This window comes from Girardinichthys multiradiatus, chromosome 11, assembly GCF_021462225.1.
Source record: "Girardinichthys multiradiatus isolate DD_20200921_A chromosome 11, DD_fGirMul_XY1, whole genome shotgun sequence".
Lineage (NCBI taxonomy): Eukaryota > Metazoa > Chordata > Actinopteri > Cyprinodontiformes > Goodeidae > Girardinichthys > Girardinichthys multiradiatus.
In genome coordinates this window covers 12686570-12713932 of record NC_061804.1, presented here as the reverse complement: position 1 = coordinate 12713932, position 27363 = coordinate 12686570, and the positions used below count along the sequence as shown (strand labels likewise).

The 27363-nt window shown below is 39.0% G+C and overlaps 1 protein-coding gene across 7 annotated transcripts in view; it reads left to right on the top strand.

The window, feature by feature from the left end:
• tcf7 (transcription factor 7) overlaps positions 1-26690 on the top strand; it is an 87804-nt gene extending 61114 nt beyond the window's left edge. For 2 of the 7 annotated variants that reach the window (XM_047379165.1, XM_047379171.1), the window contains 8 exons: positions 8332-8419; positions 12117-12206; positions 13699-13818; positions 13934-14096; positions 14391-14498; positions 16013-16060; positions 19492-19540; positions 23570-26690. In XM_047379165.1, the coding sequence (XP_047235121.1) occupies positions 8332-8419; positions 12117-12206; positions 13699-13818; positions 13934-14096; positions 14391-14498; positions 16013-16060; positions 19492-19540; positions 23570-23637 (734 nt within the window). In that variant the 3' untranslated portion in view covers positions 23638-26690. Of the gene's footprint in view, positions 1-8331; positions 8420-12116; positions 12207-13698; positions 13819-13933; positions 14097-14390; positions 14499-16012; positions 16061-19491; positions 19541-23545 lie in introns of all 7 variants that reach the window. The other 5 variants (XM_047379167.1, XM_047379166.1, XM_047379169.1 and 2 more) reach the window with 5 other exon arrangements.
• Positions 26691-27363: the final 673 nt, after the last annotated feature.

Here is a 27363-nt window from a genome sequence, read left to right as displayed (position 1 = left end):
TTCATCTAAATAGGATAAATATTTAAATTAACATTTTAAAAATTTTCAGTGTTGACTAAAGGTTTTATCATATAATTTATCATCTAATTTCTGCTTTGTCAGAAAGGAGTTCATGTCTCTTTTAAAATTCTAATATCAGATATTTAAGTGGGCAATTTGTTTGGGATAAAAGGAAAAAATAAGGTCAAAGTTTCAGAACCGCCCAGAAATCCAACAAACTAAACCAGAACATCAGAAATGAATCATGAGGAGATGTGGCACAGCATTTCTTGCCCCTCCTGGTAATAGCTTTTGGGATATCTGGAGGCTACTCTGTTGGATTCAGAAAAAAATTGGTCATGGAGAAAAAAAAACACTCTAAAATAGAATCACTCAGAGCTGCTGGGCATGTCTAAGGTGTGGAGGAAAAACACAACTTCACACAGAAATTTGACAAAAGTAAAAACACTAAACATTTCAAAAACATTTCTTGCAACCAAATCTGTCAGGTTGATCTGGAAATAGACATTTTTTCTCTGTTTCCATTCGAGTCAAGATTTAGCTTTGATTGACAGCTTCTGGAGGAGGACTCCTCATGACTCTCATGAGCCAATCAGAAGCGGACTTTGAAAAATATGGGAGCTTGTCATGCTACACAGCCTATAAGAAATCGTTATTTAACTCCTTTTCTTTCCTTTGAAATCAAGTGAGAGCCAGAAAAGTGAACAACTATCATTGTAGATGAAATATCTCCATGAGGAAGCTGCTTTACATTCAAGGTTTCCAAACATGTAATTATTCTACTGAAGAAAAAGACAGGTTAACAGATTAATCACTATTTAAAGCTAAAGCTACTGGTTTGAAGGAGAGCAGTTCTTGTAGGGAAAAGGTCAAATCTAGGTGTTTGTGGTCACTATAACAGTTACAACACATAGCGTTCTCTTTCATATAAGCTCAGCTTTTAGACAGGAAAAGACTTAAAATCAAAGACTTCCTGAGGGAATGACAGGAATGCAATGATAACAGCCTCTTAGATCAGATTGTTGACAATCATTTATTATTTTTTTACTAGCCAGAGAAGTCAAACCACAGCAAAGTGACAGGCATTAAAGTATTTTGTAATTATCAAATGAATATTGCTAAAATCCACATTTTTACATTATATTTACCTGTATGCAATAAATTATTTTTGATACAATGAACCATTAAGTTCAGTTACAGAAATCATAGTCTGTGCAATTAGGGTTATGCTTTGAGTCAATTAAAGCTGCTGCTTTAGGTCCTATGGGTTTTATAGTTTACCTATAAGACATTGCAGACTTCACATTGATCATCCAAGGCTGCAGTGTGTCTTTTGTTGTTTTTGACTCACCTGTTCATTTCAGACATATCTGCAGTCAAGCATAAACACCACGCGTGATTCAAAACTGAAACATCTTCCCATTCAATCAAGCGGCATCACATTGTGTCGATGTTTGCTTATCACTGTCGGCCGGACAATAAATTAGAAAATACAGAAGGAAAAAGCAGAAGTGAAACACGTCTGCGCTTACTATATAGACCTGTAGGTGTTATGGTGCATGTTAACAAGAGTGTGAATAACTTTAGCAGACTCCAGGTGCACTTTGGGGTATTTTCAGATTGACTTATTTCTGTACTTTCTTATGAAAACCAAGGAAAGGGCCACATGTAACAATCTAGTTTTATGTTTCATATAAAACATGATCTGAAACCTTTTTTTTTTTTCAAATTAATAAGCAATCTGATTTGCAGCAACACTAAATGTTTAGTTGCCAAATACAGATTTTTTTAACCTTTAAAACGTAACACTTCTCACCAAAAGACTTTGACTGCATCTTTAATATACAACTCATGAAAGTTAATTACATAAATATCAAACTCGCTACTGTATCGGTACATTTCTAAATGATTCTGAATTTGTTGCTTTTTAAACTTTTTCACTCAGATCTAATCTATTGCTGCAGAAATTATTTGATTTTTATTCAAGAACTAGGAAATTAATCATACATTTAAAAATTGTCAAAGTATTTTTTTTCTCTAATATTTCTTTTAAAAAAACTGTCAAATAAAAAAACTGACCAAATAAATGCAAAGTAAATATGAGTTTAAAAGTGTCAAGAGGTGTACACATATAAAGTAAGTTAAAGATTTATGACTCTCTTTAAAAACTTTCAAACAGGATGCCAATTGTTTCCATTTTCAAAATTAATAGCAGGAGTGGGATTCAGTTCACTTAAAGACATAAAAAAGCAAGAAGTGAAACTGCTTATTAGAAATGAAAAAAGATGAAAAGTACCTCCTGTAGCTTTACACTGTAAAACACATATTATTACTGTGAGTTTCAATCCTTGCTCTTAGTAAAAGTAACTTTTTCAACACTTGAGTAAGTCCCACCCTTACTGTAAGAAAGCACTACAGAGTTTTCTTCTGGTCTTGGCCTCTTTTATGTGCACCACACAGGCTGATTGACGAGTCATTTAAAGGCGCAGAAGCTACAGCGCTTTCACTCTCAGTGGTTATAACCACCGCAGCACATTATTGACACCGGAATACTATTTTCAGCTACTTCACTCTCATTTTAACAAACACTCGTTGTGATAGCGAGCTGGTTTGACTCAAATGGCCCAGCTTTGATCTGGTTCCCGAGATGCTGACACGGAGGCCGTGAGATAGTTGCAGTTGCTTGGGTACTAGATGGCCGCTTTAAAAAAAAAGGGGCATTCCAAAGAAAACTGCCCCATTACTGCTGCTAATTTCCCCCTTCAGGTTTCCCAACAGTCAGTGCTGCTGGTGACAACAAGGGAGAAACGTGACTTACAGTGTGATGTTTCCAGCGACGCGAGATAATACGGACAAGCCGGCAAAATAAAACTTGCCCTTTGGGTTTTCGATTTTGATGTTTGCAAGCAACTCATTTTAGTGAAACTGGGTGACGTCGAGAAAGGATGTGAAGTTCATCACTTCAATATCACTAAATGTAATAGCATTCAGTTATCAATATTATGGACAATTTCCATCTAATCTATTATGTTCCTCTGATTTCATTTAGGATAGAGCATAACGTTTGTGTTTATTGTGCATAATGTTATTTGCCCATGAACAAATTCAGATTTGTTAATAAAATTACTAAAAAGACAGTTTTGGTTCTTATAGCCATAATATTTTCTCTGTTTTCCCATTAGTTAACCTTCATGTGTTAAAGTTACCACAGAAATAAAGTGTGAGGAATGAAGAAAACATGTTTTCCATTATACAAAAGGTCTACTTCAGAGAAAGGTGTTTTGGCAAAAAAAAAATATGCGTAGCCACCTTTGTCACAGAGGTTTGATCAGATAGAGCAGCAAAGATTTAAAATCATTTCAGCTGCTTTTAAAGAAAGAAATGCAGTCAAAAGGACTGGTTTTCTCTTCCAAAGGTTTTCAGCTTTTTGATTTCTTTCTTCTGCTTATTGAACTCACTTTACTGAGTTATAATCTCACTAAATGATAACCTCGAGTAAAAATCTCTGTTATAACATTATATTTGCACATGTATTTAAAACAAAAATGTGCAACATGATCTGGTTTCCTTTATTTAAGATAGAAAGGCAACAATTTTTCATGCTGCTGCTAAAATTATATAACTTGTAGATAATCAGTTATAGAAATGGTATTTATAACACTTCTTTATTATTATTTAGGATTTTTTAATAGACTTCAGCAAAAATCTAGAAGAATAAGTAATTTTAAAGTGCAGACTTTGCAGAATATCAGAGCTGGACTATAGTGAATAACACTCTTCATCACAATATAAATGTATGCAATGTCTCAATTGCAATGGACTGCTTGGGTGTAATATTTGGTTGAATATTATATTTTAGTAAATATGTTTAGTAAATGCATGCAAATTCTGTATAAAATACCGTTTTACCCTCCTGGATAGACTTTCACTCTCCTTGATTCACACACTTGATGTACAGGGGTTGGACAATGAAACTGAAACACCTGGTTTTAGACCACAATAATTTATTAGTATGGTGTAGGGCCTCCTTTTGTGGCCAGTACAGCATCAATTCATCTTGGGAATGACATATACAAGTCCTGCACAGTGGTCAGAGGGATTTTAAGCCATTCTTCTTGCAGGATAGTGGCCAGGTCACTACGTGATACTGGTGGAGGAAAACGTTTCCTGACTCGCTCCTCCAAAACACCCCAAAGTGGCTCAATAATATTTAGATCTGGTGACTGTGCAGGCCATGGGAGATGTTCAACTTCACTTTCATGTTCATCAAACCAATCTTTCACCAGTCTTGCTGTGTGTATTGGTGCATTGTCATCCTGATACACGGCACCGCCTTCAGGATACAATGTTTGAACCATTGGATGCACATGGTCCTCAAGAATGGTTCAGTAGTCCTTGGCAGTGACGCGCCCATCTAGCACAAGTATTGGACCAAGGGAATGCCGTGATATGGCAGCCCAAACCATCACTGATCCACCCCCATGCTTCACTCTGGGCATGCAACAGTCTGGGTGGTACGCTTCTGTGGGGCTTCTCCACACCGTAACTCTCCTGGATGTGGGGAAAACAGTAAAGGTGGACTCATCAGAGAACAATACATGTTTCACATTGTCCACAGCCCAAGATTTGCGTTCCTTGCACCATTGAAACCGACGTTTGGCATTGGCATGAGTGACCAAAGGTTTGGCTATAGCAGCCCAGCCGTGTATATTGACCCTGTGGAGCTCCCGACGGACAGTTCTGGTGGAAACAGGAGAGTTGAGGTGCACATTTAATTGTGCCGTGATTTGGGCAGCCGTGGTTTTATGTTTTTTGGATACAATCCGGGTTAGCATCCGAACATCCCTTTCAGACAGCTTCCTCTTGCGTCCACAGTTAATCCTGTTGGATGTGGTTCATCCTTCTTGGTGGTATGCTGACATTACCCTGGATACCGTGGCTCTTGATGCATCACAAAGACTTGCTGTCTTGGTCACAGATGCGCCAGCAAGACGTGCACCAACAATTTGTCGTCTTTTGAACTCTGGTATGTCACCCATAATGTTGTGTGCATTTCAATATTTTGAGCAAAACTGTGCTCTTACCCTGCTAATTGAACCTTCACACTCTGCTCTTACTGGTGCAATGTGCAATCAATGAAGACTGGCTACCAGGCTGGTCCAATTTAGCCATGAAACCTCCCACACTAAAATGACAGGTGTTTCAGTTTCATTGTCTAACCCCTGTATATTTTACATGTTGGAGATGCTAAAGTCCACGAAGAGTGGTGTGGAACATTGCAATGAAGAAAAAGTAATAAAAGAGTCAGGGAAATCTGGGTTAATCATAATTTATGCTTCAATTGCTATATTCAGCAATATTATTGCACTCACATGTCCCCCTGATATCATCCAACCTAACAGAATATTATTAATTTTTATTAATTGACACAAGTGTAACAAGCTTATGCTGCTGGTTAATTAGCCAGGTGATCTGCCAGGGTAAACACTACAGTCGACTGCTTGACCGACCAACTGTTTACGGCGTTACCCTGAAAGAGTGATGGGGGGTGTTCCTTTAGTTTCCGCATCGTGACTGTCCTTGTTTTTTATCGCGGTGAATTAATGCTATGTTGTAGCCTTCTTTTGGCCAGTGAGCACCAATGGAGAATGGAAACTCTGTTATTCAAGAACTTTCTTCAGTCTCTTAAAAAAGGACTTCAAACTTTTTAAAACTTGAGTATACCAGGAAACCAGTCTATACCAAGTCCCAAGAGTTTTTAAAGACACGTTTTGCACTGTGAGATCCTCAGCTGCAACTTTCCAGCTTTGTGATTGGATGTTTGACCCTACATTTTAGGTGAACAACTTGCTCATTTATGCAGTTGCTCCAAGTGGTGAAGAAGTGCAGGAGCCAGGAACCTCCTAATCCTGTTCATCTCTGTGCATCCATACCAAATATGGGCTGTAGGTCACTGAACACTTGTAGTTCTCTTGTACAACACTGTGCTTCTTGTCTCGGTTGATGCAAAGGGATCTTAAATGATGCAGTACTTTGCAAAGGAACCATGTAATTAAGAGTCCCTCGGTTTTGCTCTTGCTTGCAGGTCTCTCTGTGTTTGCTTTGCAGCACCGTTATCGAGCCTCACGTCTGCTTGTTTCTAATAGTTTACTCTGAATAACACATCTACGTGTTTTAATTATGTAAAATGCATTTTGTCAAGAAAAACAATTCTTGGTAATGAATCTGTGACATATGAAGAGCTCTCCTGTGTGAAGACGTAAGAGAAACAAAAACAGCTTTTTTTTCTCTAAATGCAGTCTTTTTTTACAGTTGATTAAAGACTTTAGCTGGTAATGTTTGTCAGAGACTAATTACCTTAAATAAAACAAATATTTATGATTTTTTTTTTTTTGCATGATTAATCCACTAAATATACAGAGAATTGCAAAAATATTTATACCTCTTGATCTTTCACACAATTTGCCACATTATGACAAACCTTTTTGCATTTTACCAGGAAATGATACGATGGACAAATGAAACATTATGTGTAAAGGAAAACCAACACAACAAATCGCCGACACCTTTCCAGCTGTCAAACATGGTGGAGTCATACATTTTTATTCAGTCCCCCAGAGATAAAGCTAAGTAGAAACACCATTCACTCCAATTACAAGTCGCTTGGTCTCTACCAACTTTGCAGATCTAGAAACTGACATTTTTGTCCATTCTTACAGTATTTGCAAAATAGCTTTAGGTTTATCAGATTGGATAAAAAGCTATGCCAAGGATTCTCAATTTAACCTCGGCTTCAGGAGGAGCAGTGTGGTTTTCGTCCCGGCCGTGGAACACTGGACCAGCTCTATACCTCTAAACTTTGACTAGGCCATACTAATGCATAAATAGACTTTGAACAAAACCATTCGTTGGTAGATCTGGCTGTATGCTTAGGGTATGCCTTGTTGGTACATTCAGCCTCTAGAAGGTTTTAGTCTGGTATTGCCCTGTATTTAGCTCCTTCCATCCAAAAAAAGCATCCCTACAGCTTGATACTGCCACCACCGTGTTTTACCATGAGATGGTGTGTTCAGGCTGATGCTAAGTGTTACTTTTTTTCTACACACAGAGTTTTGCATGAAGGCCTAAACAGCATCTTTTCCCACATAAGCCACTGTTTCTTATGCAGCGCATGACTAATAGTTGTCCTGTTTTCTCCCATCTGTGCTCTACTTCACAATTATGCACTACTTTGTGTTGGTCTATCACAAATCCCTTTAAATACTTTCTTTATGGTGGTAATGTGACAAAATGGCAAAAACCTCAAAGGGAATGAAACCTTTTGCATTTGACATCGCTTGCTTATTTTCATTTCATGTGATGCCCAGTTTTGGGTTTATCAGGGGGGAAACGCCAAGTTTTTGTGTCCAGACAAACTTAATTAGCAGAGCAGTACCTTTTTCCTAGTGAGAAATGTTTGATATAATCAAGGTGAGGCAGAGCAGAGGTTAGGTTAATGTAAGGGGTAGATAATGAAGAAGATGAGAGAGGAACAAAACAAGCTGAGGTCTGTAATGAAGGAGGTGAGGTCAAAGGTAAGAGAGGGGTGAGTCTGGATCCTGGGGGATCGAAGAGCCACGACAAAAAGCCGAAGGAGCACAGGACAGAGGGGGGGTGGGTGTGGCAGGATTATTGGAGGGGATGATGGATCAGAGTGGTGAGACAGGTCGGCTGACTCAGTCACATTCCTGTCATCCGGATTTATAGCAGCTTGGGGTCCTGAGACAGGCCCGGAGCCGCGGCCAAATTACAGTCATCTACAGCATTCCTCTGCTGCAAACACAGGTTAGCAGCGCAGCTGCGCTAAATGCTAGGTGCAGCCTGTTGACAAATGACTTCCTTTGAAGGGCACAAAGAAAGAGGGAGACGGTCAGAGAGAAGCAGCCTGTTTACTGAGCGACGGCAGAGAGTCACACAGTCTGCGTTTTCTTTTGTTGGAGAGCAACTCTGCCATAAGTAGAGATGAAGACTGAATGTTTGTATGCATGTTTGAGTGTGTTTGTACAATGTGGGAACAGTCACCACAGGCCAGATTATGCAGTTCCCAGCGGAGGGTCCCCCACATGTTCATGGACACACAAAGCGACCGCACGGATCGGGAGCACGGGACCTTTGTTAGGGGAGTCTTTAATGGCAGGTTCCCAGGCTGTTAATGGTGCTGATAGCAGCTCAGACCCGAGGCCAAGTTCTGACCTGAACAGACAGAAACACACAGAGATCATTTACTGACATTACGCTGTATTATAACAACCTAAACGACACTGTAATTTTTTGTTTTTATATTTCCTGCAGGCATTCACAGGCACCAATCCCAGGACCTCTCAGGGTATTACTCCCTTCCTCCAGGTGGCGTTGGCCAAATCACTCCCTCTATGAGCTGGTGAGTTGCACACATTGTTTAATAACTTGTTCCATGTTTAAAGAATAATGCCAAAAGCCTTTTTCAGGTTTTTTGGCTGAAATATGCAGATTTCTTCAGTTTTTCTCAGGTTTCTGTTAACATAAACCACTAAACTGCCAATCAGATAAAACGAATGTTTTTTTTTTTTTACATTCAAGGCAATTGAGTTCTGCAGTTAATCCTGTTTGTTAAATGGATAAAAAGCAGAAATACTTTGATAAAAGTTAATTTGGACAACAATCAGTCATCAACCCTCCAACGACACAGACAACCAGTGCAAATCTTTGCACATAGATGAGTTAGAAAAACAGTGTTTTTGTATTTTATACCCCAAACAAACTGACACTTAACTGAAGAAATAGCTGAAAAAGTGTCTCTTTTCCATCCTTTTAATGTGCCATTTTATAGATTAGAAAATATAAATGATCAACCCTGAAACAATGAAGAATTTAGTTTTTAGGTCAAGATCAAGAATTTGAAATGTATATTTTCTTCCCTAGAACCAGTATCATTTTAAAAGTTTTGTCTATTTCTGCAGTGTCTCTTTCTTTGATTAGACACAGTACGGGTTTACCCTTTAAGTTGAGGATCTGTTTTATGCCTGAATGATTACAGGTTAAGAAGCCTGAAAAACATTCAATCCCACAATTTTGCTCTTGAAGAAAACCAAACTTTATGATCTTTTAAAATGGTCTTGATCAGTTTTTTCTTTTCTGTTCCTGTCTTTATCCCGATAAGACGTCAGCGCTTAAAAAGAAATCGACTGTTACAGGTTTTTAATATTGCCAGTACCAATATTTAAACTACAGGGTGGGCGATGGCCGATATTTTTTTTAAAAGGCAATTATTGACCGATTTATCTGCCACCTGATAATATCCCACCTTTAGATGTGTGCATAGTACCAACAAAAAACACACTTAAGTGTCCAGAACATGTATATGGATACAAAGAACCTGCCAGTCACAAGTTAAACCAGCCATAATTTTCACAAATGTTTCATTTTTCCTCTAAATGAGATTATATTTTTTGTAAAACTACATTATACTGCCAAAGACCTAAAACCTGTAATTTAGACCATTAATTAATCAGGAAACCATCTAAATTGTTTGTTTTCTTCCTGCTGTTTTTCTTTATTTTATAGTTTGCAGTTTATTTGAAGCCATAGGATATCATTTTCATTCGGTAAATAAAATCAGCTTAACGTGGCGCTCATGCAACCTGTTGGTGCTGATGAAATTACTTCTGATGAAAATGAGCTTGTAAAATGAAATCAGTAGAGTTTATTTTAATAACCTGCAAAAATAAAACATAAATGAGATTAGACGTTATTGTGCCCAAAGGAAATATTGTAATGGAGCAGAACTAGACAAACATGTAAGCAAGGCTTGGAGCAGTTGAGATTTTTACCCTCATATGTGTTTTTTACTTTTCCATCCTCTTCTAGCTGCAGTGGATTTCCAACAACATGGAAACTGTAAACCAAAATAGTTTTTGTTTTTCTGTCTGTTGTTCTTTTCTGTCCAAAACAGAGACGTCTGTTCCACGTTTTCTCATTTTAATGTCATGCTGTGTGATTGGGAATCTATAATGTCAGACCGCCGCAGAGTTATGGGTCCACATTAATCCGTTTATAGCAACCTCCAGAATCCGAGTCGGGGAAAATCCTCTCAGGAATAGATTATGTTTTACGTCAAATGTCATGAAGATTTGAGAAGAAAGCTTCTTTTTTTGTGATTACATGTGTGTTTATTGTGTCTCTGTAGGACAATTTTTGTCCCCAAATATTTCTTAAGCCAGTGATCTACAAACATTTTATCATTTTCAGAGAAAGAACCCTTCATTGTGGATTTTCACAAGTGTTATTAGCAGATAATCTCCTTTACTCCAGATTATCTGCTTGTTTTAGGTCCTTCGTTGAAGGAGGAGACCATGGAGGAGGAATGCTTAAATGTCAAAGTGATGTTTTCTGCTGTGTTGGCTTTCAGCCTGGGACTTCTGTCCCCTCATAGACACCTCTTGGTGTCCCCTCTTGTCTATTGGCTTATTCATTATGCTCATCCTACACCCTGAGGACAAAATATTAACTTTTTGTTTCATGATTCAGCTTCATATTTGAGCACACAAGTGAGATAGCACCTAACTCTAGTTGACATCTTTTTGAAAGTTAGGTTTGAACTAAAATCCTTGGAAATCAAAGCGAGAAAGGTAAATGACTAAAAGGAAGTTTAAAAAAACTGCAGAGGTTGCAGGTTCTCGTGTATAAACCGGCTGCAGAATTGCTGTAAAAAAAACATCAGGGATGTCAAAGGCAGCGTAGAGGCCCATGGTGACTTTGGAGGAGCTGCTGAGATCCACAGCTTAGGTGGGCAACTCTGTTGAAGGAATACCTATTAGTCTCCCCCTCCAGAAATCTGCCATTGTTGAACGAAAAGCATAAAAATTCCTGTTTGCGGGTCGCCACAAGCCATATAGGAGCCACACCAAACACGTGGAAGAAGTTCTCTGGTCAGGTGAGACCCAAATGAAGGTTTTTATTAACCAAAAAACAAAACAGTGCCTATCGCCCTGAAAATAACACCATCTCCACCCAAGAAAATATGGTAGTGGCAGAATCATGCTGTGGGGAGGGTTTTTTTTTCCGTCTTCCTTCCACTTCAAATTTTGAGCTACTTTTTTTTTTGGGTCTATCGAAGAAAATCCTGAAAAATACATTGAAGTTTGTGAATGTTACCCAGCAGCATTTAAATGGCAAGAACCTGCAAGGCTGACAAATCAGTGCCTATCAACATTTACAGAACATTTTATGAAGGTTTTCACATGACAAAGCTGCATCTTCACGTAAAAAAGCTGCACAACGAGGCAAGCTGTAGTTCCCAGCATACCTCTGCTCAGTCATGCCTTTCACATACCGTCACTGGGGGGTTTTTTCTGTGCGAGTGAGCCATCAGTCACCGACTGTTGCTGAAACACAGTATGTTGCCTTTCTGAGCTTTCGACCGAGAGTTAAAAATCCTGATTGCCCTTTATGTGACCAAACACCTGACCTGTGCTCCAGAGGCGATTCAGCTGAGGAGATGAACAGTGGAAGCACGATGATGGCGATGATCATAAAGGAGGTTTAGATAATAGATGTGGATTGAAGTGTGGGTTTGTCTCTGCATAAAGCTAGGGATGAGTCAGCTGAAGGGGGGGGGGGGGGGGGGGGGGGGGTGCAGGGCTCTCAGGAGATTGCAGTTTTCTACATATCAAAGACTGTCTCACACGTCCCATCCCCAACCCTCGACCTCCCAAGGTGTTGACGTTGGGGCTTCTTCAACATCAGCTCTGTGCTGACACACAGTTGTAAGCAGCACAGATCCAGGCTCTGGTTTTCACAGGAATAATTGTGCATCACAGCATCATGTTTGTATACACAGATTTTAACTGATTTATTACTTTATATGAGAACAGAATTAAAAACATCCAGCCAAAATATTCTCCCTTGTAACAAAGGCAAATTCAAAGACACTGGAAAAGGAAACTGGAAATTAATTACAATTTTACAAATGCTTAATTTGGGTAAACAAATAAAGTCAGTTTAAACTGACTTTAAAGACTTTTAAAACAACAAACTTTGACCTGTAAATCTAAAATCCACCACCTGCTTCCATCTCTCCCTCCGTTTTGCCACGGCAGGCAGAGCCAGCCGGTCTACCCTGCCCTGTCCCCATGTGGATTCAGGCAGCCCTACTCCTCCAGTCTCCCCAGCGCATCGTCCTACTCCAGGTACTGCATCCTGCCGGCTGGACCGAGCCAGAAAAACAAGCCTGGGATGAAAACCAAAATGAAAAGAAGTCGTGCTACGCAACAGCAAGGTCCTGTTTACAGCACATCAGAAAAATGCCAGAGCAGGACATTTCCATTTGTTGTGGCAAACCATCAGAGTTTCATTGGGACAGCTTCTGCCAAAGTCCTTTATTGAATTGGTGTGCTGTAAACAGGACGAGCTCAGCATTTGGCCAAAGCAAGCCAAGTCAAACTGAGCCAAGCCAAGCTAATCACTGCTCATACTTCATGAAAAGTATAATGACAACCGCCGTTCTGCTGCTTTAAGCTCTGTGTTTTTATTCATGTCTGTTTCTCGTCTCCAACCTCAAAATCGCTGCAACAGAAGGCTATGCCTACACGCTCAACATGCCTTATGGTTAGAGTTTCACTCATTTGAATATGAACATTGTCAGAGGTCTCTGCATAGCCACACAGTATATAAAGGCTTGCTTGCAACACGGGGATGCTCTGTCTTAGCTGGAGCCACAAAGATGAGGCCTCAAAGTTTAATAAAGTTTGTTTTAGAGATGCATCACACCTGGCGTGTGTGGTTTTATCACACCAGTGATCTCAAAACACAAGTCATTTTAAAGCTTGTATACAACATTAGAAACTGGTTTGTGCTGTTTGTTCTTAATGATCATAATCCCCATTTTCAGACAGGGAAAATAGATGTGCATTTCCCTTTTTCTACTGTTTCCAAGTAGTACCTGAACTGAACGTCATAACATATAAAACCAACAACATGCTTATTGTTGTTTTTTATTATTTCATTGACCAACATGCTTCTCAAGCTGCCAGCTCTTGATGCTTACCACTGTTTAGATGTTGTTGTGCCGTTCTTTCTCTGTGCTATTTTAAGGCATACAGCATCTGCTGCTCTTTTACTCAAGACTTTAAAGAAAAAATAAATTTGGTTATTTGTGCACCCTCTAAAATGTAAAGAACAAGTTCTTCCTTGATCTTTCAACTGCTTTCTTGAACAAAAAATACGTGGGCGCCCTCTAGTGGTGGCAAATGTTGAAACCACACCTGCATACATGAAGATCAGCATTCACATATTTTTTTATTATATTATGTTATATCATGACTTAACATGCTATGATATTTTTATATATTTTTAAAAATACTTTATATGGTCCTAATATATAATAATATATAATTGTATTTCAAATAACGTTTCAGTGCATATTGTTTACCAAAGAAGTTAATAAAAGTTGAATTTTTAACCACAACAGGTTTACATTTGGTCTTTTTATAAGATTCAAAGTCCTAATTGGACATTAAATTATGCTTTCTCTGCTTTCAGGCTCAATGCTTAGCTAGAAGTGCCCTTGCTTTGACGCTTACTGTGGTCTCCACCCATCAGTCTGTGCATCTCTCTGAGCTCACTTGTTTGAGTCACTTCACTGTTTCTTCTCATCTCCCCCGTCTGTTTTAACCCCGACAGGTTTCCTCACTCTTTGATGCTTGGACCATCGGGAGTGCATCCTACAGGGATCCCCCACCCGGCCATAGTTCCCCCTTCAGGCAAACAGGAGCATGATCAGTACGACAGAGGCATGTACATGTAAGTCGGTCCTACTTCAGTGCATGTTTCCTTCATTAGTCACATATTTGCTTTCATTGTTGTTTTCCAGGGTTCTTGTGAGTTTATATTTTTGCGGATGTTCTTGCTTCTTTAGGAAGCCGCAGGTGGAGGTCAAGCGGGAGAAAGAGCCCAAGAAACCGGTCATCAAGAAGCCCCTGAATGCCTTCATGCTGTACATGAAGGAAATGAGGGCGAAGGTTATCGCTGAGTGCACGTTAAAGGAGAGCGCCGCGATCAACCAGATTCTGGGACGAAGGGTGAGACTGCAAACGACACATGACTGCAAACATGACTTCTCACAATTTGAAATTTCTAAGTTTATACCTGCTAGGGGACAAGTATATTGTGTTATTTATGAACATGCATGCATTTTTTTTATTTCTATTAATGCATTGTTCTAACATCCAGTGCAAACGTGTTTTCCTTATTTTCTTTCTAAGATTTTAAGCGCCAAGTATGTTGAAAGTCAAAAAAAGTTTCTTCTTGAAGTGTTAATAGAATGAATCCTTATTTTGTTTGGGATCTTCATTGGTGTGTGTATGTGTGTCCAGTGGCATGCTCTGACCCGGGAGGAGCAGGCCAAGTACTACGAGCTGGCCCGAAAAGAGAGACAGCTCCACATGCAGCTCTACCCGACCTGGTCTGCTAGGGACAACTACGTAAGCACACCTTGTTATTTTTACCTTCATCGCCCCCCAACTCTGGTTCACTGGCACTAAATGAATCTATTCAAAACAAGGAGCTGATTTAAAAAAAAAAAAAACATAAACAGGAAAGTGTTGAAGCTCCTCATTTCTGTTGCAAAACTGTTAACCAAAGTAATGAATTTTGTATCTGGGTTTGCGGTCGGAACAACCTTTAGAGAAAATACGTCACTGGGTTGCCATGGTTACAGCAGCAGTGGAGTAAATAAAAATTGAAGACATAAATCTTCGGGGATATTTTTATTCATGTTGTAGAAGTTCGCCAACGATTACTAGTTTATAAAAAGTGTTTGAAATATGTTTGTCACTGTTGTTGAATTATAACCCCACTAACTTAGCTGTTAATGGATGTTGCATCGTACTTATACTTACTGTACGGAAGGTTGTTTAATATTTATACACAGCTTGGATCCATAAATGTGACAAATATTAGGCAGGTAAAAGGCTCATACAGTTTGGGATTTGATTTGATCCTTTTCACAATTTGGCTAAATATAGTTAAAACAAGAAGTTTCCAAACTTGTTTTTTATTCTACTATCAAAAAGGTAAAAATCAAAATCTTTCTAAATAATCAAACCATTTTTACGTTGGTTTACATTTAAATTATATCTTTTATCTGTGGTTTGCTTCATCACACCTTGATTTCTTTTGTTTAGCTCATTGATTGTTTTGTTTTTTGAGTTGAGCTGACTGAACCCGCAGATAAATGCAGCGCCGTTCATTCTTTTTAGACCCTTATAAAAAATTATTTCTTAAACTTGCAGCCCTTTTAGCTAGGTTTGGTTTAGATGTCAAACGAAGTGTTGAAAATCCTCTATTGTTAATTCTTCGGCACATTTTTTGTTCTCAGATATCCAGAATCTTACAAAAACTGGAAAAAAACAAAAGAGAAATTTCAGTCTGGAAAAGTATAATTTTACCTTAACTAAAATTTTATAGGAACTCTTTTTCCAAACTAAACTAAAAACAAGAAACAACTAAATATTTGTTCTCCAAGTTGAGTCTTCAATTTCTTTTCTTTTGTTTTCCAGGTTTATTATAATTTGATAAATCCTCACAAGTTTTCACAAAAAAGAATTTGAGCTCTTTGAATTTTGCACTTTAATAAGTAAAAACGATTAGATTTTAGGGCCCAATGGTCTACATGTTTTAAGTTTAAGTGATGAAGTACAAATCATTTGATAAACAGAGATTTCTTTCACTCTTGTTTGATTCTCTGAAAATCAAAAAGAAGGCGAAAGCACACCAAGATCAGCTCGATAGCTCTGAGTATCTGATTTGAAGAAATATCTTATTCGCTGAATTGTATCGACGCCTTTGCCTGCAAAACCAAAGTGTAACATTTCAAGTATCGCTCTTCTGTGGTGCATGCAGTTTTTCTTTTTAAAAGTTCAATGTTTTAGGGGTTGTGCTACATCTGGGCTGCTGTGTGCCTCTGACTTCTCAGTTTGCTGTTGAACTCTTGCAGGAGGCGGGCCTTAGCGGGGTCGCAGGGGAAAAGAGTAAAGCTGATTGGGTAGGGACTCGTCTAATGGTGGATTTATACCTCTGTGGTGTGGGATAAAAAAAAAAAAAAAAAGAGTGCTTGAGAAGCTGCATGAGAGGGGAGGGGTTGTGGGTATTTCTATGCAAAGTTTGCATGCACCTTCCAAAGAAATCTTTATTGATGCACATGCTCGAAACATCACGAACAGCATGCAAACAACGACAGGCACACAAAAGGCCCATTGATTGGTCAGCTATGGATGCTCTTTGCAAACTCTTGCCTCATTTTTGTACTACTAAAACTCTCCATTAAACAGAGGTATAAATCAGCCCACTTTTTTCAACTAACAGAGAGCAGGGCTGCATGGCTGGCCTCGCTGCATCAGTTTATTTATCCTCTTGAGTTTCATTTCAAACACTAGAATTGCTTCATTTTTCATGAAAGACATCATGCTATCAGGTTAATAATTACTTTATTAGTATATGATGTTTTTCAAAGTATTACTGTTTTGTTTTGTTTGAGAAATAACTAATTTTGACACAGTTCTGCTACTTCCCTTCCAAAGATTCTGACTTTTCTCCAATTTGTTAATGTATTCTTTTTTAATGTATTTCTTTTAGTCTTGAAAGCTTTTTCCCTCGTTTTCTGACGTGTCTCTGTACCTGACCATTACAGCTTATTATGCAGATAAAAAAATGTTTTAATAATCAGGAAGTGGACAAGTGGAGGATAAAATACATGTAGGTCCTCCAAACCTCTCTGCAGCAGATGAGCAGTATCTGAAAGTCATGTAGTAAAGACCTGAAACAGGACCTAAGGCGTGTATCATTCTTTGGTGGATGCTCTACTCTATGCAGAGCTTTTAGCTAGTTTCTACTAAGGAATCACCTTGTTGGGGCTAAAATCCTAATTTCTTCCTGCCAACCTGTGTTGTATTTCCTTTCTTTGTACAGATTAAACTGTAGAAAGATGTTGAAATTATTTTAAGTAAGGAGTATTTAAGGAATCTGTTTTCATGGCATAGAGGTTTCCCACTGCTTTGCAACACGTTTTCTATTGCTTTGAAGAAACCCTTTAGGTATAATATTAGCCCCTTTGTTTTTTATGCGCCCCCTAGTGTTCAATCTGGACTGATTATAATTAAGTATATTCCCAGTTTCCCAAAAAATAACCACAAATGCTTTAAATAAGAGGCATAATGAAGGGTTATGGACAGAGCATGAGCCAAAAGCACCTGAAACCCAAAGAAAAGACCACCTTAAAAGATTACAAGGAAGTCTGTCTGCTTGGAAAGAAAATGTAATGACATGAGGGCTGACCAAAGACTTTTGCACAGTCGCAGCAGTAGATGATGCCATTTAACAACCAGGTTTTGAAGGGAAAAGCCCCCACCCAAACAAACATTATGAGCTGATGGTTAACTACATGTGGTGGATTATTAACAGATTTCATTCTGTTTGACCTGAGAGCAAGTATGTGATGTCTGGGACTGAAGTAAAATCTGATGTATTTTGGAGAACCCCACCCCCACCCCTTCTCATCACACCTCCTTCAGCTGCTGGACCTGCGAGCAGAACAGAAAGAGAAGCTCCACATCTCACCCCCACACGTGTAGAGGGTTTTCTCCTGCAAGTCACAGAACATGCTAAAAACCTCCATATGCACACACGCCCACACCCACAGACAAGAGGAGCTTCATTTGCAAGATGAATTGTTGTAAACCACACAGACAATGCTGAGAGCGAGGCGTGGAGGGCAGACATCGAAGCGTAGGCGGTAGATTCCTTTACCCACATCCTTCATCTCACCCAAATACGAGGCCTCGATTTATCACTAGCAGATCTGTGTGAAAAGCTCAGATGTTTACCTCAACAGTTATTAATACATGACAGCTAAGCTGAGGGACATGGACAGAAATATCCAGATCTTCTTTCTGAGTGATCTAAAATGGCTTTGAAACAGATTTTTATAAGAACTCTGCTTTTTTAACACACTGGATCTAGGTTATAGTGACTGAGGCAGTTTCTCTTTCTTGCTTTAGATTTGCTTCTTCAAGGCAAAGACTGATCTGGTTGTAGCTTTTAACTTTGTACGTTTGAGTCTTTTATTTGTATTTCACAATGGAGCAATACTTCAGAAAGTTTCATTTTTTTATACTCTGCCTTGCAAAAGTACTAATACTCCTTAAACTTTTTCTTGTTTTGCTCTTGAAAACAAACTTGGTGTTTTTTATTTGGACTTTAAGTGACAGACCGACACAAAGTGGCGCAAAATGTGAAGTAGGAGGGAAAGTGCAGTTTTTTTACATTTTATTTACAAATAAACATTTGAAAAACATAGCATGTATTTATTTTTTTTACTCCTAACTTCAGAAGGAACATTATTAAGAAAGATCATCCATCTGTCGATGAGGGAGACACAGCAAACATGTTGAAGAAGGCCAGATTAGACAAACATTTAACTTTTTCTTCTACATGTGGCAGAAAATTAGTACTAAAAACTGTTGTCCATCCAATCTGAGTAAACTTGAGTTATTAGGCAAAGAAGAAGGGGAAAGATTTCAGTGTCCAGATGTGCAAAGCTGAGGAGGGATATACCCCAAAGACTATAAACTGATAAATCAGGGTTGGATGAATACTAATATGCATCGCCAGGGCTGCATAATATGTCATATTATTTTATCCACATCACAGTATCAGTGTGCACAGTATCAATATTATAAAGAGCTGTCAGCCCTAATGCATTGCTCAGCTTTTAGTACTTTGTAATAAATTGTGAAAAGCATCATTATCCTTCTGCTTTGTGTTGGTCTTTCACGTGAAATCCCACAAAAAAAATCTAATTGTATATATTTTTAATCTCTCTACAATTGAATGAGATTTTGGTTGTTTTAGTCATGATTTAGTTTATTCTTGTTTTAATTTTATATTCTGTGTTTATTCTTTTTTTTTTATCTGTGTAAGGTACCTGAGTGAAATTGCCCCTCGCCACATTATCGCATTTGCAACATCTGGTCTAAGTTTCTGCTGCAAAACTGTTTGTTTGTTGGTTTGTTTAACTTTATATTAGGACAAACTTTGGATGACCTTTATACTTTAATATCTCCAAAATATGGTTGCATAAACCAAAACCTTTGCAGCACTTTTGATGACCTACATAACTTTTGTTAATATCTTTGAGATGACAGCAGTAGAAACAAAACTTTAGTTGCGGCACAAACATTTGACACCTGCTTTGTGAAATTTGAAGACTTTCAGTGGGCGGCAACTTCTCTCAGATGAACCGTAAGATATTTTATCATGTTATGCACAGAGTAATTCGAATATATGTTCACATGATGTTTTATTTTAACTGTAGTTTATTTTTACTAATAAGGTTTTATCTGATGCTGATGTCCGACTGGAAGTTAACAAAATTAACTTGATATATCTGGGGTATTTTTGTGTGTGTTTCTCCCACAGGGCAAGAAGAAAAGGAGAAAAAGGGAGAAGCAGCAGGACTCCAACACAGGTAAACATCTTCATATATATATATTCTGCTGACAAATGACCAGTATCACAACTCCTGTGTGTGTGTGTGTGTGTGTGTGTGTCAGAAGATGGAGCGAAACTCAAACATGCGTTGGCGCTCTGAGGCGCTGCCTCGCTGTTTTGTCTTTGAGGCAGGATGTGTCTCTAACGTCAAACTACACACCCACTCTGCTTTCCATGTAACCTGAATTAGACGTCTTGATCCCAGTTTGCAGAACACCGAAGATAATTATTTCTGTCAGATTCTTTGTCTTTATTGTTTTGGATTTTCTTCACTTTTTTGTCCACATAAATGTGCAGCACATTGACATCATTCCTTACTAGAGACTTTAAATGAGAATATGGTAAGAAGCTGCAAAATGTCAGCCCACAGTGCAGAACATGAAGGGCTTTTTGTATATTAGCATTTTGCACTAACAGCGCCACAGCAGGGCCGCCTTTCTCTGTGTATTTTCTCAGAGCGTCTTATCTGAGTGACATTAACGGAGCTGCATCTGTGTCGGTTGGTTACTTTGCCGTTTGTCGCATTGTGCTACTAACAGTTTTGGCTTTTTCCAAGGTGCTTTTTTTCCTACCATGACAAACTCTTATTTATCTCTCCCCCCTTTTTTCTGTCAACCTCTAACTTTTTTCCCCCTTTCTTCGCTCCTCTCTGTTTATTATATATATATTTTGGGCTTTTCCCCTCCTCTCTTTTTCTTTTGCATGCTGTGCATTGTGCGCTCAGACCTGGGCTCCCCTAAGAAATGCCGGGCTCGCTTCGGCCTCAGCCAACAAACGGACTGGTGCGGTCCCTGCAGGTGTGTACCCGACATTCATCCACTTCCATCCAACCGGGATGCTGCTGTCCCATAAAACTTCCCAGATCCTTCCCCTATTTAACCATCTGCTTACCCGTGCATCACTTTAGTCAGATGAAGCTTTGAGAAGACAGAGCAGCCATGGAGGTGGTTATGATCTCACTCTGATTAGCTGTTACAGTGTGACTTCATGGCCTATAGATTTACTAATTTCCTCTACAGTGGCTTGTAAAAATATTCATGCCTCTTGAGCTTTTTCACATTTGTCACATTACAGCCACAACCTTTAATGTGTTTTATTGGGGTTTTAATTGATAGACCACCACAAAGTGGTACTTAATTGTGAAGTGGCAAGAAAAAGTCAGTCATTTTCTACCGCTACTTCCGTATTGGGTTGCGGGGAAGCTAGTGACAATATCCAGCAGTCTATGAGCGGGAGGCGGGGTACACCCTGAACAGGTCGCTAGTTCATCCATCACAGGGAAAGTAAAAGTTTTCCTTAAATTAAATACGAAAACTTTGTCATGCATTCGTATTTAGGGGTGGAAAACTAACATTCTCTACAAACCATTCCCCATGATGAAACATAGTGGTGGCAGCACCATGCTGTGGGGACACTTCTCTTCAACAGGGACAGGAAAGGGGAAGTTTGTGGTTGCCGTTAACAGGTTCAAAGGGTGTGAATACTTTTGCAAGGCACTCTCCATGCTGGTATTATAATAAACTACATTAAACTGCCTTGATGAGCAGCTCTGTCTTAGAGAGATTGTTCCCTTCCTACGCTCTGCATGCTGTCTATCACTAACGTGCTGATTCAAACACAATCAGACTGAGTTTGATCTGAAATCATGAGAATTTAGCTTTCAAAATAGTGAGGAAGAAAACCTGTTTGGAATAAACATAATCGACAATATTGGACACAAACTTCATAAACAAATACTCCTGGTGTTAGGATAAATACAGCAACAAACATAGATGTAGTTTTAATCATTACCATTGCCTTTTTGTTCCACCACTGGACAAGTGTACAAGCAGACCCTGCAAAACCTTAGTGTGTTTTAGAAGGACCACTCTGCCTGAAAGCTGCACACATGTTCAGCTAGTGATCATGTCTGCTAGTAAAAGGAGTGGAATAAACTGCAAAAGCATGGAGGCTTTTCCAGAAGTCTGCGCAGACGTGCCAAGATTGATGCATGGTGCAACTAAACCCTGAAAAAAAGGTTGTCACATTTGTATCACTAGGTTGTGTATTAAACTGCACATTTTAGTGCAGAACCTCTTACCTCACCTGAAGTATCGCCTCCTCTTCTCCCACAACTCCCACCTACATGTCATTCTCTCGACCTTCTCTCTGTTTTGTCCTTCTGAGTAAAGCAAAAGTATCTGTAACAACACAACATGCGGGAGCTGCAGGAGGTCTGTCACCACCTCGCTCTGCTCTGTTTTAGTCACCGCAGGACTTACAGTATACCACCGTGGTCCACAGCTTGGCTGCCGGAGTCAGGAATCTGTGTGGTTCCGACATGAAAAGCTTCCTCCACCGCTGCACTGTAGCAGCCCCGTCGTCTTCCCCACTATCACGTCATGGAAATCTAAGTGTGTTTCGGTTTGAGAGAACAAAGGGGGCTGAATGTGGTTTGAGCAAATCCTTATCACCACAGCTTCACACACACACACACTCTCTCCCTGCAGCGTTGCATCTTGACAGTGTTCTCATGCCCATCTGCTTTCAACTTTCTCCATTCCTGCGATGTGGTGGCGAACAGCTTTTGATGGTGAACTCTGACATTTAGAATCACTTTCTATTGCAGAGTTCCTCCATTGCTCTCCCTCTGTCTGTCTAAATATGGCCCAGCGCATCTCCTTGCGGTTAAACCTGGTGACTCATATCATATTCTGGTAATGATCACGGGATCCTGTTAACTGCTTTGATGCCTCACGCGGTGGTACGCAGCCATGCTTTAAAGTGTAACACCTCACAGAGCACAGCAGGCCGCTGCTGCTTCTCTGTCAGTTCGTGTGTTCAGCTGAGAGCAGGAAAACACTCGTCTGTATTATATTACCTTGTTCTAACAACCTTTCTGCAACTGTTTGATGTCGTTTAGTAAGCTTAGAATTAGGGATTCGTTGAATTGTCACAAACGATGACAGTATCTTTCATTTCCAAAATAAGTTAGAACTTTGAACCAGTTCTAAGATCAGTTCACACAGGTTCAAACTGAATTAAGTAATCCCTGCTCACAGGTCACCACCTAAACATTCTGAACTTAATTCTTAGCATATCATTGATTTTTTTATGTGGTAGATGGACATTAAGTTAGACCGAACTGTGAAGTGAAAGGAAAGTTATTTTCTTTGTTGTTTTGTCCTTAATACTCTTGATGCTTTGTGTTGGTTTATGACCAAATTAGATTTAACAAATAATTTGTTTTAGGACATGTTTTAATAAAGCTTGAAACATTGCCAAAATGTACATGTAAAACTTTTTAATAAATCTGGAAATAAATAGAATAGATACAGAAATGTAAAATTGAATTAAATAATAAAATATGGAATCATCTAAAATTTTATGTTACAAGCAATGATTAAGTTTCCTTTATTTAATATGTCACGGTTCCTGTTTATATTTAATATATATATATATATAATTACTCACTCAATCTAATATATGTAATAACTATACCAGTGTTAGTTCCACCCAATGACTTTGAAGGGTAAAACTGGCAGACAACATAAATGAATGATGAGCTACTGTACAGGACTCTGCACAGTGCAGTAATTATATATGTTTAAAAACAAAATTAATTATTTTATTGGTACATTTAGTTGATTCTATATTTTATGAACTATGTATGTATTTAATTGCAACTTAATTTGTTTGAAGGCTAATTGAAGTAAAAATATATTTATCTCTTGAATCATAGCACTTTGGTCGTTACAGATAGTAGGGATGGCATCGTATAATAGATTTCTAGATAGATATATTTCTAGATAGATAGATAGATAGATAGATAGATAGATAGATAGATAGATAGATAGATAGATAGATAGATAGATAGATAGATAGATAGATAGATAGATAGATGTCATGTCATCTTGTTTGTGTCCATATTCATTGACCTCATTGTGAATGCCGCACCTTCACTGAAGCCTGCTGACGTCTCCCATCCACACTTTATTCACAGATAACTCTCTCTGACTGTTCCTAGGAGGAAAAAGAAGTGCATTCGCTACCTTCAAGGAGGAGGCTGCCCCAGCCCATCTTCTTCAGATCTAAGTGCTATAGACTCTCCACCCTCCCCTACTCCCTCGCGCCTCCGCCTCTACCAGCAGCAGCGCCCCTCCTCAGGCTGCTCCCCGCCGCCGGTCTCCCCATGTACGCGCCTCCCCTTGTCCTCGCACACGCGCTCACACACACGCTTCCCGTCAGAGCAGTCCTCCGGCAAGCGGGCGGACTTCCGTCAGCCCCCAGACAAACACATCCCAAGCACGCACCTGGAACTGTCCGGCAAGCAGACGCACTGCTCCACGGCACTGTCCGCCGCCAAAGTGGCAGGACTTTCTCTTAAAGTTCTAACAGAGACTCACTGATTGCCGTGGTCTGCTGACGTCACCCTCACTGCTCTCCTCCTCAGCTTCCTCCAAAGGCATGAGGATCATCCTTGTCACCTGCCTTCATCTAACATTTGATAGACTCTCCTACAGTCTGGATATTTCAAAAGTCTCTATTTCTACTGTAGCTACATTGAAAACAACACGGGCAAGGTAACAGCAGGTCAAGTAATGCTTTTGCCACCATTTGTTTTTAACACATCAGTAGATGCAAATGATGCATTCACCGCATTCCTGATTTAAGTCAAAGTTTGGGATGTATTGTGAAGATCAACCAAGAAGGGCACACGAACGGATACAGCTCCAGAGTTGGCATCCAAAAACGCACCAGCTCCACCACACAGCAGAGTTATTATTTCACAATATAGAGGCAAAATATACTGTATTGTTTGGATGATCCCTTTTCTTTTTTTACATTTTTCATGTTGCAGCTGCAAACTTCAGTCTGTTTTATTGAGATGTTATATAACCCAACAACATAAAGTAGGGCATAATTGTGAAGTGGAAGGAAAAAGACACCTGCTTTTCCAGATTTTTTCCTAATAAAAATCAGAAATGTTTTCAGCTCATTTGTTTTCAGTCAATACCTTGTAGGACCACGTTCTGGTGCGATTACTCCTGCAGGTCCATTGGGGTTCGTCTCTGCCAACTTTGTGCTCCTAGAGACTGAAATTGCTGCCCATTCTTCTCTGCAAAACAGCTGAAACTCAGATTGGATGGAGAACATCTGTGAACATCAGTTTTCAAGTCTTGCCTCAGATTCTCAATTGGATTTAAATATAGACTTTGACTAGGCCATTCTAACACATGAAAATGCTTTGATCTGAACCACTGGATTGTAGCTCTGTTTAGGGCCGATTTGTAGCTAGAATTTGAACTCCTGGCTCAGATTAAATTATTTTGCAGCTTCATACAGGTTTTCTTCCATGATTGCCCTTCATTTAGCTCCATCCAACTTCTGCACAGCATATTGCTGCCAACATAGTGTTTCCTGGTGGGGAAAGGCGTGTTCAGGGTGATGTGCAGTGTTAGTTTTCTGAAACACATATTCTTCAGGATGTGAGTTAAAAGGTTACATTCTGGTCTCATCTGACCGGACCTCTTTCTTCCATGTTTGGTGAGTCCCCCACATGGTTTGTAGGAAACTTTAAATGGGACTTTTTATATCTTTCCCTCGACGAAGGCTGTAAAAGGACCAATATGTGCAGTACAAAGGTACTGCCATCAGTACTGTTATTAGATTGTCCCACCTAAGCTGAGGCTCGGCAGCTCCTCCAAAGTTACCATGGTCCCTTGGGCACTGATATATACACAGGCCTGTCAGTTTAGGCTAATGCCCTTGACTTGGTAGATTTGCAGTCATACTCTTTCCATTTTCAGACGGTGGATTAAACCTTTACTGATTTATAAACCAGCCCTGCTTTCTCCCTGACCTCTCTGCTGTGTTTATTCACTAATGTTCTCTAACAAACCTCTGAGGCCTTCACAGAACAGCTGGATTTATACTGAGATTAAATTACACACATCTGGATGCTATTTATTACTTCGGTGACTTCTGAGGACACCTGGATTTTATTTAGGAGTATCAGATTAAAGACGTCTAAATAGAAACCCAGGGCACACTGTTACAATTTATTTGCATTTTGTATGGGTCTGTCACACACTCCTAATAAAATACATTGAAACTTGCAATGTGACAAAAGTTGCAAAAGACTATAATCTTGTCTTGCCTCAAGCACCTACAGTTTTGATCTCTTTTTGCCTTTAGGATGGCTCCTCCTCAGATTGTTTTTACAAATTTTACATCAGTTAGCGATCACTTTGTTCTTTGATAATAAGATGAATCATTTCCTTTTTAAGTCAGATGTCCCCAGTTTGTAAATCATGTGAGAATGGATGTGGCCGACAGCCACCCAGTCTGACCAGTAGGGTCTCTGATTTCCTCGGGAAAGTATTAATTTTTTTTTACCTGCCACTTCACAATTTGTTAGTATTTTCAAAGGAGGTAAAGCGGGTTCCCAAGTCTCTTCTTTTAGCACTTTTAGGCATCTAATTTCCGGCGTCAACCGTTAAATTGTTACATAATGTTTTTGTTTTTTTTTACTTTTTTTGTGTACGAATCTCATGTCATTTTTAAGGTCATACGTTTCTTTGTCAAGATTTGTTTTTTCCTGTCTTCAGCTCCGCAAACTAATCTGTGACCAATGGGATACTATTATATTGCGTTGTCTTGTAAAGTTTTATATTATAATGAATACCTTTTGTATGTTTTTATGGGGGAAAAAAAGGTAAATTGCTTTGAAAAAATGTTATAGTTTCCCCTTTTTTCTAAAATCAATGTTTTGTCTTTTTTTGTGCAACGTTGTACCCTTTTTTTGCGGTCCAGTATTTCTGCAGAAGCCTTCAAACTATATTTTGTGTTCTCAGTCTGTGCATGTTCCGACTGTAATGTCACATTTCAACCAAAAAGGTTTTAATTTTACTGTTTTCTTGCAGCTTCAGACTCAGCTTTTTGACTGTGGAATAGGTGTAGGCTGAGCTGTTGTACCATTCGTCTCCAGCAGATGGAGCTCCTGTGGTAAAAGAAAAGTGCTTGTTAAAGGTCGTAAGACGTTCAGGTCAGAGGCAGAAACGACTAGAAGATGTCTTTGTTCCTTCATGCTTTAAAGCCCTCTGATGTATTGTTTTTGTTTGATGTTATTAAAAGTGTTTTGAGTATGTTGTTTTTGACTGTGAGCTTATATTTTATTTTATTAATTTAATCAGAGATTATTCACATTTTTTTCTATACTTCTCGAAATTGAAATTTCCGTTCCCAATTCATTTTGAAATTCTAAACATCCCCCAAAAATCTTTAAATTTACTACAAATATTTCTACAGAGGACAGGCTTATTATACATGCAAAAGCAGTGTAACTTTAGAACAAATCAGTACAGAAACAGAGCTAATGTGAACAAAGAGGGTGTAGTCCTTTCAAAAACTGTCATGCATACAAATATATATATATATATATATATATATATATATACACACAGTGGCTCAAAAATATAAAGAGAGCACTCAAATAACACATCCTAGATCTGAATGAATGAAATATTCTCATTGAATACTTTGTTCTGTACAAAGTTGAATGTGCTGACAACAAAATCCCACAAAAATCATCAATGGAAATCAAATTTATGAACCAATGGAGGCCTGGATTTGGAGTCACACACAAAATTAAAGTGGAAAAACACTACAGGCTGATTCAACTTTGATGTAATGTCCTTAAAACAAGTCAAAATGAGGCTCAGTTTTGTGTGTGGCCTCCACGTGCCTGTATGACCTCCCTACAATGCCTGGGCATGCTCCTGATGAGACGGCGGATGGTCTCCTGAGGGATCTCCTCCC